The 12,333-nt window shown below is 36.0% G+C and overlaps 1 protein-coding gene across 1 annotated transcript in view; it reads right to left on the reverse strand.

Annotated features, from left to right (window-relative positions):
• Window positions 1–259: 259 nt before the first annotated feature.
• The window catches only part of LOC109103277 (activated CDC42 kinase 1-like), a 47,499-nt gene continuing 35,425 nt past the window's right edge, over window positions 260–12,333 (reverse strand). Inside the window, 5 exon segments of the mRNA XM_042768315.1 lie at window positions 260–609; window positions 2,898–3,025; window positions 3,243–3,338; window positions 4,892–6,282; window positions 8,289–8,333. Coding sequence (XP_042624249.1) covers window positions 603–609; window positions 2,898–3,025; window positions 3,243–3,338; window positions 4,892–6,282; window positions 8,289–8,333 — 1,667 coding nt within the window. The 3' untranslated portion in view covers window positions 260–602.

The raw sequence follows: 12,333 nt of genomic DNA on the forward strand, positions 1-12,333 counted from the left end.
ACATATACATATACGTATATATATACACACACACATATACATATATATGTATGTATGTATATATATATATATATGTATATATATATATATATATATATATATATATATATGTATGTATGTATGTATATATATATATGTATGTATGTATGTATGTATGTATGTATGTATGTATGTATGTATGTATATATATATATATATATATATATATATATATATAATATATATCTATATATATATATATATATATATATATATATATATATATATATACTTAGTGGCTTTCATAAGCCTGTTTATTCACCTCTTGTTTATAAAATTACAATGAAAAATGACAAGCAGCACCTTGTTTTCCATCTGTTGCTATCAACTGGAAAACAAAAAGAAGGTTCTTTACATTTTGACCTGTGAAGTCTGTATTGCACCCTAGAGAAAGAGGAAGAGCACAGTCACTGCCTCATGCATGCACACTCTCTCTCTCTCTCTCTCTCACACACACACACAAAGTCAGATCTGGAGGTAAAATGTGCCAGGATAGAGTCCTGGTTAGCCCTAAGAGTGCCGTTGGTGCTCTCAAAATTCTTTTATGGGGCTTTTCCAATGCATTATTGCCTGCAAAAAAAAAAAAAAAAAAGATACATAAAATTCATACAGCACTTGACAATGGGTAGTAAAACTAATAGATACTATATAATCAAAAGTAAGAGACAGGAAAAATAAGAAAAATGAAAATCGAAAAATTCACATTATAATTAAAAGCTACACAAAAAGCATACTGAAATTCAATCCTGCACAAGCAAAAGTGTAGAAAGTTTTATATATATATATATATATATATAGACAGTAATAAAACAAAACGTGCTGTCTTTGGAGTAACACACACCTATGAGTTTTTTTTTTATTTTTTATTCTTTTGTAGACTTAGCCCCCTGTATGGAAGTTTTCTTACAGAAGAAGTGTCAACAACAGATGGCAACTGAGCACAGAAACTAAAATGGATTAAAACTAGGATGAGCATGTCCTGAGGCATCATCACTATGTTTAAGATTATTGAATTAATTTAGGGTTAATGCAACTTCTCTGAACAGGTATAGTCTCAAAAACTGAGGTTTAGGAACACTTCCTGCAGGCTTAATTCTTCACTTATACTGGTTCAAGGGGTTGATTTCACCTTCGTTAGATTACAATACGTTCAAACTAATGGCACATTAATTCAATTAAATTTTTAAAGCAGCATGTGACAAAGTTGGAAAGCATCCCAAACTGAATCATATTATTTGGGAACTGGGTACTAAGAACATAAGTTTTCTGGAAAATGATAAGCTCATTCTACAGATCAGCCATTTATAAGGAATACTAGATAAAAATATCATAAAAACAGATTTAGAGAGGTTAAATTACCTGTAGGGGCCAGCATAGAACAACAATAGAGGCTATTTTCAGACTGGAGGCAATAGTGGGCCATCCAATTGTTCTTATTATTGTCTTTTTTCTTTTCTTTTTTTGCTATTACGTGACCTAGATCTGTTTTTTTTTCTTTCTTTTCAGTGTACAGCACAAACCAAGTGGAATATGATTTTTAAATATATTGGAATTCATGTAACATACATCACTTTAGATTGCCATCCATCACAATTCTGTGCTGTTTGAAGTGTGGTGTCAATTTGATGCCAAATGTATTACGATTACAGAATTAAAGATATAACATGAATCATAAAACTGAAGATGCGTTAAGAAAATAGAAATGTGTTGAGAGTGGCCAAAAGGTCAGAGATGCTCGACTTGCAAATATCAAGCAAAAAACACCATGCAGCAGCCAATCTTTGTGAGAATCTGTCACCAGGGTTTAAAATATACTGATTGTAGTCACTTCTCTGCTGAATTAAGTGCTTAAATCATTGTTTACACATTGGATGCATTAAAGTTGTTGTATGTTAAAAATTGCAGCTTGGATTTTGTATTTTGTATTTCGTATGGATTTTGTATTTTGTGAATTGGCTGGCTTTGTTTAAATGTTTATTAAAATGAGACTCTATTTTTACTGTGGACATTCAGAAAAAAAGTTTGCATCTTTCCAACTGCATTTTCATGTATGTATCAAGATTACATTGTTCCTGCGAGCTGAAAAAAAAAACCAACCTGTTTTAAATACACTCTCTACAGACACACACTAAAGCAGAAGCATTGTAGTGTTTTGAGTGGCAGTGAGTGGAGTTATGAGTCTGCCTCTGTTTTTTGCAATCAGAAAAAAAAAAAAACGGTGCAAGAACTGGCCTTACAACAGAAAAAAGTACAGAAACCTTCCTGTCACTGTTCTAGTTTCTGTTATTTGAGAGACTTTTTAGTCTAGGTTGTTTTTTAGTTTTGATTTTTACTCATATTTGTATTGTTTTGTATGTTTTGATAAAGCTCTACTTGGTTTCCTTTTAAAATGTTTCAAAATGTAATTCATAAACACAGAAATGCATTTCTGAATTGTATAAGGAAATATTGTCTTAAAATCAGGAACTGAAACTGAAATATTTATAAAAAAAAATAACAAAATAAATTTTAAACCAAGCTCTTCAAGAAACTAGACAAGCTGGTAATAGGGGACCAAAGTAGATGTTAAACTCTGCTCTTCAAGAAACTAGAATTGTAACATCTGGGATCAAAAGCAAAGAATAGAGAAATGAGAAGAAAAACAAAGCTTGAGTAAGGAGAAAATCAAAGTGCAAACAACATTGTGGCCTCACAGTTCTAATAATTTAGCTTTAAATAATTTATTTATTTATTTATTTCTCTTCAGTTTTATGATTCACAGCTTAAGTGAACGCATAAACGCTGTTTTTAGTGTCCCCCATGTTTTCAGAATTGAACACAAAGGCCTGCAGTGTAAACACAGCCAAAGACCGTCCTACCTCAGCTTCACTGGGCCATAAGAGTCCAACAATTGTGTGCTGGCTAACTCCAGATTCCAGTCACACATTTCTAGAATCTTATGACACTCCACCCTTGTCTTCAGGCCCAGACAGAAGAGCTGCTCCACCTGGGCACCAAAAGATGTGAAAAATGGAAAAAATTTATTTAACTAAGTAATTTAATTTAATGGTCCTCCATAAACATTATGGATATACTTCCAGTGCCAAAGGCAGAGGAGAAAGGAGATTTCCAGTGTCATTTTGTGTCTGATTACTTATAGATTTAATTACAATTAGATTACCACTAACCAGCCAGTGAATCATGATAGCTGTGATGACGGTTACCTTCAAGTAGTGTACAGCCTTCTGTACATTCCAGCTGTGATTCTGTAAAGCCGTCTGACATTCTTCAATTGTTACTCCATGGACAGCCTCCTGCACCTAAACAGGGCAAAACTTAATAACTATAAATCCATAGATGGTCTGTAAAGGATTGGCTTTGGAATAATCACAGATAGTTAAGTAAGCCAAATTCTACATAGTATATTTGTTTAAAAGATAGCTCCTTTTCAAACTTCATTTCTGTACTACAGCCTACACTGGCAATCACTGAGGCTATTATGGAACTGAATCGGTGACTGATGGGGAACATCATTAAAACAAACTCTGACTCCCTTATACAGGAGACTCCAGATAACTGACCAAAAAAAAGTGTGACATTAGCATGCATGTCTAAGCTAATGATGCAAAACAATGCACAGCTTCCTAAAAAAAATAATAGACTATATGCTATATATGCAGATCTGAACTCGATTCGGTTGCATTAAAAGCTAAATACACTGTCTTTACTTTCCGCTCCACTCTACTGGTGGTCAAATTGGTTCCTGTTGTTATTTTGTCTGTCCCAATTAGACAGTGGTGGGTGGAGTTAGTGTAAATAGCCTTTGCCAACAAGGCGGGCTATACTGCACTTAGTGTAAACACTTTGCAGTCTGCAGTGCAAAACGACAGTGTATTTAGCGGGGATTTCTTCTGTAGCAAATCGATGTTCTTCTGTAGCGAAATGTAATAATCACTTTAAATTAGCTTGCGCCAATAGTTTTACACAAAAGCAGCTCCGGGCTGATGACGTATGAGGTCGGCACTGCGCAAGCGTCGGTGAGTCTCATGAAAACCAAGGTTTGTTAACAGGAGCAAAGGAAACCCAGTCTTCTATTATTTTATATCGGAATACTCTGACATTCTTCTTTACAAATCCTTGTTTTGTACTTCTAATTAGTGACATTGTTTTGTTTTGATCTCTCCCCTGCGCTTCCGCGTCGTCACTTCTGAGCGGCATGCGCAAAGCCAACCTCCAAACGTCATCCAACCAGATCTGCTTCTGTGTACAACAGTGAGTGCAAACTACATTAAAGTGATTATTACATTTAGAATATGGAAATTTTTCTTACAAAAATGCATCGATTCACTACAGAAGGCCTTTGTTCACCCCCCGGAGCCATGTGAGACTTTTTTTTATGGATGGGCGCTTTTTATTTAACTTCTTTTGGACTGATGCATGCAACACCCGCTGAGTGACATGAAACAGCTTGAAAGATTAAAGACAATTTTTAATATAACTCTAACTGGATTCGTCTGAAAAAAGAAAATCATATACACCTAGGATGACTTTATGGTTAGTAATTTATGGGCTAATTTTCATTTTTAGGTGAACTAACCCTTTAATGGAGTTATCCATTTAGAAAATGTCGGTTTTGGAAAAATATGATCAGAACTATGGTCTGTCAGCATGCCACAATATGAATAAATGATAATTACTCTGGTCAAATACCAAGTTCCTACAATTAAAACACCACACAGCCAGCCCAAGCCACTCAAGAATCATTCTGCCATAAAAAAGAACATGACGGCTTATATTGGATGCATACAAAAGTTTCAAGAAAACAACAAGTAATAACATAAATCTTTTTAATGTAAATCTTCAAATCTCTCACCAGTTTGACTTTGTCATGGTTGCTGGTGCTGTCAGCCCTGTTAAATGAGCCATCACAGCTTACTCGGCACAGGCTGAGAGAGTTCTTCAGCCCCCCTCTATATCCAAAGCCTGTCAGACTGCTGGTGTTATTGAAGGAAAAATTTGACTTAAGCTCCCCTTGTTGATGAACCATGGGCTTGACAGTGGCTGTGTTTACCTGCTTCTTTTCTTCACCACGCTCCGCCTCTTTGAAGAACTTATCGTAGCGGTCCAGATATGGAGGCCTTTCAGGCAGGAGGTAGTAGTGTGTGTTGCTGACCTTCTTGCCATCACGTACGATAGGCAGAATGCAGGGCCCTTTTGCTGGCTCCTTATCTTTGCCCTGTGCCTGTATGACCTTAGGAGCAGCATATTTAGGATCGGAGGCGAAACTCTGAGTGGTTGGCATTAGTTTAGCAGGTGAGGTGGAGAGGTATTATTGTCCAAAAGCCCAAGAAGCTAACCAGAGGCTGAATCTAGTCTGAGGGGAGCCCACATGTGGACTTGGTGTGCGAGAGCCCGAGAGGGGATCTCGTGGTGGAATCTGTGGTGGACTCTCCTTATGATCCTCATTTCCAGAGATTGGAGACAGCTCACCAGACCAGCGAGCATAATCGCCACCTGCACGTTTAACTGGACGAGGTGGTATGGGGATACGTGGTGGTATCTGGGGTTTGTCCTCAGAAAAGGTTAGGACTATCTGGCGGTGTGGCTCCTGACCAGGGCTGGTAGAGGTCACAGGTACATTGAGGTGCCTCATACACTCCTGCTGCAGCTCTTGGAAGATCTCAGCAGACTGCAAGAAAGTGTTGCCATTGCTCTGCCTGCAGGGCAAAAATAAATTGTCTTCTACATGAGATTTAAATTCTCCAGTAGGAGTGCAGGATGTACGTGGAGAGCATGGTTCATCAGCTTCACGTTCTGCACTGTTGATGGAGTTCACTTCAAAGTCATCCTCATCTTGTGCTACATCGTCATAGGCTGGGGGTGGAGGGAGGGGCCGGGCATCCCAGTCCACCACTGGGGTAGGGTGAAGGGGGCAGGGTAGAGAGCGTGAGGGGCTCTGAGGAGGAGTTCTGTCTATAATGTTCTCTTCTTCAAGTGCCAGTTTAGCCAGGGTTGGGATCTGAAGCTCCACGACAGGAGAGGGTGAAGGTGTGGTCAATGGAAACTCTTCTCCAAAGTCTATGAGAGAGACTTCTGTCGGAGTGCTGTCCCCTGGAGTCCGCACACTGTATGTGGAACAATCACCTATTTTGGTAGCAAAGACCCAAGCAGCTGGTTTGAGCTTAAGTCCCTTCTTCAAAGAGAGCCGCCGAAGGCCTGATGAAGTTTGGTCCTCATCCTCAGCAACAGCATCGCAGGAGGGTTCTAGTCACATGACAAAAACAATTGTAAACAAATGCTGTTGAGCTTGAAATGTAATTTAAAGACAGGAACAGTAAAACAGAAGAAATATATTTCAGTGTTAAAATATGAGCACACATTAGAACAGTCATGAAGGTAAAGTAAACTTAACATTCCTCCAGAGATATTAATGAAAACTAACATGTCTCATACTGTGTCTTCACGATCACTTGGGTAGAAGCCAGCCCTAAGCAATTCTACCAAAGGTATAGGTTATGCGGATTAACATGGTCTCATTAGCCGCTTTTCCACTGTCGGGCCAGTGCGAGCCAGTGCTTTAAATGGGCCGGGGGCAGGGCTAATACCCTCGGACCCGTAGCACCGAGGCCAAAATCACGCTGCGTTTCCACCGTCGGGCCAGAAGCTCCGCTGCGCTTCACTAAAACCCACCATTTACACGCCTCTCAGGAACAACGTCACGCAACCCCATAATTTTACCAACAAAGAGAAGTTATCAGAAAACTAATAAGATATAAGTCACTGGAACTAGCGTGATCAAAAAACGAACATGATAAAACCGGCTGTTTGTTTGCATGCATTGTTAAAAATTTTAATCCAAAAGCATTGATGTTTTACAATAATAAGTGATACATTGATCATAATGAATTAATTTATCAGGATTGAAAATTAGTCACACAGAAATAAAGCGGTATGAACATAGCCTACTTATGTAGTCGAGTCTGTTTCTGTTTATTTGTAGTCACAGTATATACCTCACATTTAGAAAGAATGATAATTTCTATATTTTTATAAAAGCTCCCGAACAAAAAACATATTTTTATGACATATGCGGAGCTAAAATCTCAAGACAAGACTTATGACAGATAAAATATGTTACTAAAAAACATGATTGTGATAGAGAATAAGAAGCTGACGCCTGATTTCTTCAAGCGGTCATATTTACCATGTTCACTATGGTAACGCCAATGGCTAGCATGCATAGTCTTTTGAATCGCTTATAAATATTTCTGCCTTGTATGGTGATAATAGTCCACATCGGATCAAGTCATTTCAAACACTCGCTGCTGTCTGAAAGTGAGTTTTGAACTAAAATTATATTAAAAGTCTTTAATGCTGGTATTATAGCTGTTAACTTTATGAAATGATCCACGGCGCTGACACTCTCCAGCCGCGGAGAAACTCTGCCCTTGGCCCCAAGGAAGCACCGACGAGGCAAGATCAAGACCACAAACTAAATAAAAACACAACTTCCACATACACAAACTATCACATCCGACAAAAATCCAACTACAATAATTACAGAAAAGATTGACATGTTGGGTTTGTGACAATATTGCCGGTATCTACAAATTATTATTTGATCTCCATTTTTTTTAAATAAATAAATAAATACATAAATAATAAAAAGGAATGACATGTTAAATGAAAATGCAATATTAACTTAACTAATCCTAAAGTCAAAAAGTACAAATAAGTGTTTCATTGACCCACTCACATTCAGTTGAGTAAAATGAAAATGTAACAAGTCTATGTCTCTACTAATAAAAAATAAAGAATGTAACAGCATTGTAATATGAGCAAAATATGTAAATACATTAATATGGTACTTTTTGTATGTTGGTATAGGCCACCATGTTTGTAGACAGAGTACAACATGTAGCAACATAGTTATGTCATCATTCAACTTTCAAGTCAGTGAAATGCGGGCCAGTTCTTAGAGAGATTTACAGATCCCTTGCTGACTACCAGCTCTCTAACCAGCATCATTTAGAGAAAAAATGGGTACTATGGGATCGACTGTTTACCAAACATCGTGTCAGTGCATGAAATCAGAGTAAACACATGACAGATAACTAAAAAACTGAAGTAACTGAGAGAGAAATAGAGGGAGTGAAAGAGCAAACACTAATGCATGAAATACAGATGTGCTGTACCTTTGAGGAGGGGTGCTAGGAGTGAACAGAGGGGGCATGAGCAGTGCTTAAACTGAACTGAGCGTCCAGACTTACTCTTAACCAGCAAAGATGGCTGAGGGGGCCTAGGGGGAGGCTCCTCTGCAGAGCAAGCAAGCAAGTAAAAGATAGCATATGGAAAAAAGCAGGTTGGAAAACGAAAAACAACAACATAACAATAAGAACAATAAGTACATAACAGAGAGAGAATAAAAAAGCACAAAGCATAAGGACCTGTATTAAAGAAGCAGTGAACTGAAAATGGCAAAAATATTTTTGTTTTTAATTTAAGAGGTTGGAGTTATTTTTTGGAGTTAATAATTTCAAGTGGGGTCTTGGATTACAGGGTTCCCACACTTTTTAAAAAAATTAATTACTTTCCAGCGTTTATGATTTCTAGATAAGCATTTAAATGATTTAACCGATTTAAAATTCAAACTGATTTGTCAATAAAAAATTCAGAACACTCTCAGATCTGCAGTTTATTTGCTACAGTAGGTAGACAACCAAAATGGGTAATACCGCCACGCGTACTGCCGCCACAGGGCCGTGGCGTTAACTGCAAATCAGTCGCGTGTTAAAATCATTCACGAAACTACCGCCAGGTGGCGCAAAGGGACGGATTGTGAACTGAATGTAATTGTAAAATGAAAGGAAGACGTAAAACAACAATAACATTATAATATACATTATAACATCCTTAAAAGCCATTAAAAAATAGGATAGTCTTAGGCTACAGTCTACTCATCAAAAACAGTCATTATATATATATATTTAACAGTCATTATATATATATATATATATATATATATATATATATATATATATATATATATATATATATATATATATATATATATATACACGGATTAAAATGTTTTCATTTCGGTTCATTCTTTGTTAATAATAACTAATAATAATAATAATAATAATATAATAATAATAATAATCTTCAGGTTCCATTTGCAGACCGAAATGAGAACGGTCCAGCATTTACAAATAATTCTTATTAACTCTGTTATTATTCTTGATTTTTCAAACTGCTAAAACTTAGCATTTTTGAATTATGCCTTTACTGTGTGACCAATAATTGTGAATTGTGACTTTGATCGCGCTGGTGCCTCACGCGCACATATTCATTGGAAACAGCAGTCATTCACCGAGCCATGCGGTGCGAGCAGCGGTCCACTTTGGCATAATTTTGCTAATTATGATTTTTTTTTTTCGTCGATACTGAAACACGTGTGAAATCCAAAGCCTATTTTACCTAATGAATAAGAGTTTAGCTTCAAATGGGCAACATGTTTGGATTTATCCCGAATGAGAGAGATAAGCCTAACCTTATGTATCGCTTTAAATTATTTTTAATTATTATTATTTTTGTTGTTGTTTATAAGCCTTTATTATTATATAGCCTGCTGCAATTATATTTATCCATTAGAATTATATATTTGTACTTCTTGTTCTGTTCTGATAAATCTTTTAAATTTAAAGGATTTTTTGTAAAGTGAAGGGAACTAAAAATGTCCTGTTGGTACATTAGCCTATAGCATTATTAGGCCTGCCATTATTATTTCTGAATGTAATAAAATGCAACTCTCACAAATGTAATTTATTTTTTAGCGGGTTTTCGTGTATGTTTTTATCCAGCTTTATTTTTCCATTGCATCTAAAAATGACTTTGTGCATCACATTCACTTCGTGAACAAACAAATATAACTTCAGGTCTGCCTCCTGTGATGTTCAGCTGTGGACGATTTCAAAATGTTTGATATAAAGGTTGCTGTCACATTTTATACAGGAATTGTTCATTTAAAAAAATAAAAATAAAATAAAATTATATTGTTAGTTTTATGCTAACATGCAATCAAGTCTTCGGATACTATACAAGATACAAGTTCATTTAGGCTAGCATGCACTGTGACATTTTACCATTTCAACTTATAAACTCCTTGAGATTTTAAAGTCAGTTTAATAGTATTGAAATTCAAGCTGAATCTAGTATAAAAAAGGTTTTAATTACTTAAATTATTTCTATGAATTAATAAGTTAGCATGACTTTTTCATCATAGCATTTTTACGAGCTGTATTCGTTTTCTGAAACCAAGCACCCACTTTTTTCTTTTTTAAATCTATGAATCGCTCGCATATCTCCTACAACCTACAAATAAGGGCTAATAGAGGTTCTTTCTTTAATTATTTATTTATAATGTTTATTCTTGAAGAAAATAAGTATTTATGCTTTAATAAAATAAGGGACGATCCAAATATTTGTAATGTACAATAATATAGGCCTATATTTGCCTGCAGTTAAAAAGTTATATTTGTTTTGATTCATCCATTTATGTTACAATTAGCCTATTCTAAAAATAAAAATAAAAATAAATAATGTCATAAAAAATGCCATCGGTCTGAATAAATTTTACCATTATACAATTGGGGTAGTAATTTAGGAGGTGAAAAATACAGTGAAATTACAAATGGCATGGGATTTTAAAGCATGACAACTGAAGGTCTATGAAACATTTGATGCATTTTTTTAAACAATGGCACTTAAAGTTTTCAAATAAAATATTACTATTTCAACCATATAGCCTGTGAATAAATAAAATGCATACTTTTCAATGAAAGGACACTGAGAGTGTAGGCTTCTTCTGGTGTTTGAATTTGTACTTCAATATAATGAGCTCCAAGTTTAAGAATAGCCAACACTAGGTTTTTTTTTTTTTTACTCTCTATTTAACAGCATTAACTTACAATGAAATACGTCTTCCTTCTGGCAGACTGAATACTGGCAGACTGGGTCAGTTTGTGCGAGTGCCGCGCGCTGTGAAGCCGGAGCAGCTTACGGAGGATTCCGCTTGGTCTTAAAGCCTTCCGCAAACGCCTACGTTCACAAATAACAATGATTTTGGCAAAAATAATGAATAATTATCAATTGATAATTTGTTATTATTTTGGTCTAGTGAAAATAATAATATGGGCTGCGGGAAAATAATGAATAAAAAGTGTAGGGGCTGCTGTGAGTGCAGGCATGTTTCAACCCAGTAACATGACAACACACCGTTCCTCAAAGCCAAAAAACAGACCGAGTTCAGTTCAGCTGAAGGGGGTTGGGGGGTAGTTCTGTATAGCTTGTGGGGGTCGAGATTTTATAAAGGTGTGAATTTTCTTGCTCTTTCATATGGACAGTCTTATGAGGGTTTCAAACTTGCAGAACAGGTTTTAGGACAACTTTAAAGAAAGGTTTGATCACTTCAAATGTTGACTACTTGTGGGACAATGGAGCAAGGTGGGTCCCACAGTCACTTGGCTGCAGCTAAATTTGCGTTTAAATGACACGCACACTCACACAGTTCAGTCTAGGGCTGCACAATATAGCCTACCAACATTATTCACAAATTGAGATATCCTTAGTGTGATTTTCGAATTGCAATTAAGTCCGCGATTTAAAACATGCGTTGCATGTTTTGAAGCACGGTCGCGCACGAGTTGTAATTACAGTGAGGGTCTCAGAGCAACGTCATTATTAAAAGGTTCAATCGGTCCGCATTATTAATAAGAAAAAACTTGCTCACTTCAATGCGCTGTATTCTGCATGAGATTGCATACATCAGAAAATGCAAATGTTACGGAAATGGTTTCAGGTAGGCTATGTTCATTCATTTCTATCGTCTGTTTGAACTGCACTGTTTTCGTTCGGGAAACAGACTGTAAAAAGCATTTCACATGTACGGGGTGAGCAGGGCATAAACGCAGGGTTAATTGTAACACTACAAGATTTAAACATTTCCACATAACAAAATGTACAAAATTTCGCAATATTTCCTTGACATATCATCTCTATATAGAGAAAAAAAAATGTGTCAAAGTTCAAAAATCTTTTAAAGATATTGCTGAACATTTATTTAACCACTGCAAAAGCAAATTTCTGACTGAAGTAATCTCGTTTTTTAGTGTTTATTTAAAATGAGATGCATCTGTTAATTATTTTTTAACTATTTCACAATTATTTTAATCTCCAAACTGTTTTATTTAGTTCTGCTTTACTTCTTATGCTTTCCTAAAAAAGTATTGGATTGTGCACCGCTCTCCCTTACAC

This window comes from Cyprinus carpio, chromosome A2, assembly GCF_018340385.1.
Source record: "Cyprinus carpio isolate SPL01 chromosome A2, ASM1834038v1, whole genome shotgun sequence".
NCBI lineage: Eukaryota > Metazoa > Chordata > Actinopteri > Cypriniformes > Cyprinidae > Cyprinus > Cyprinus carpio.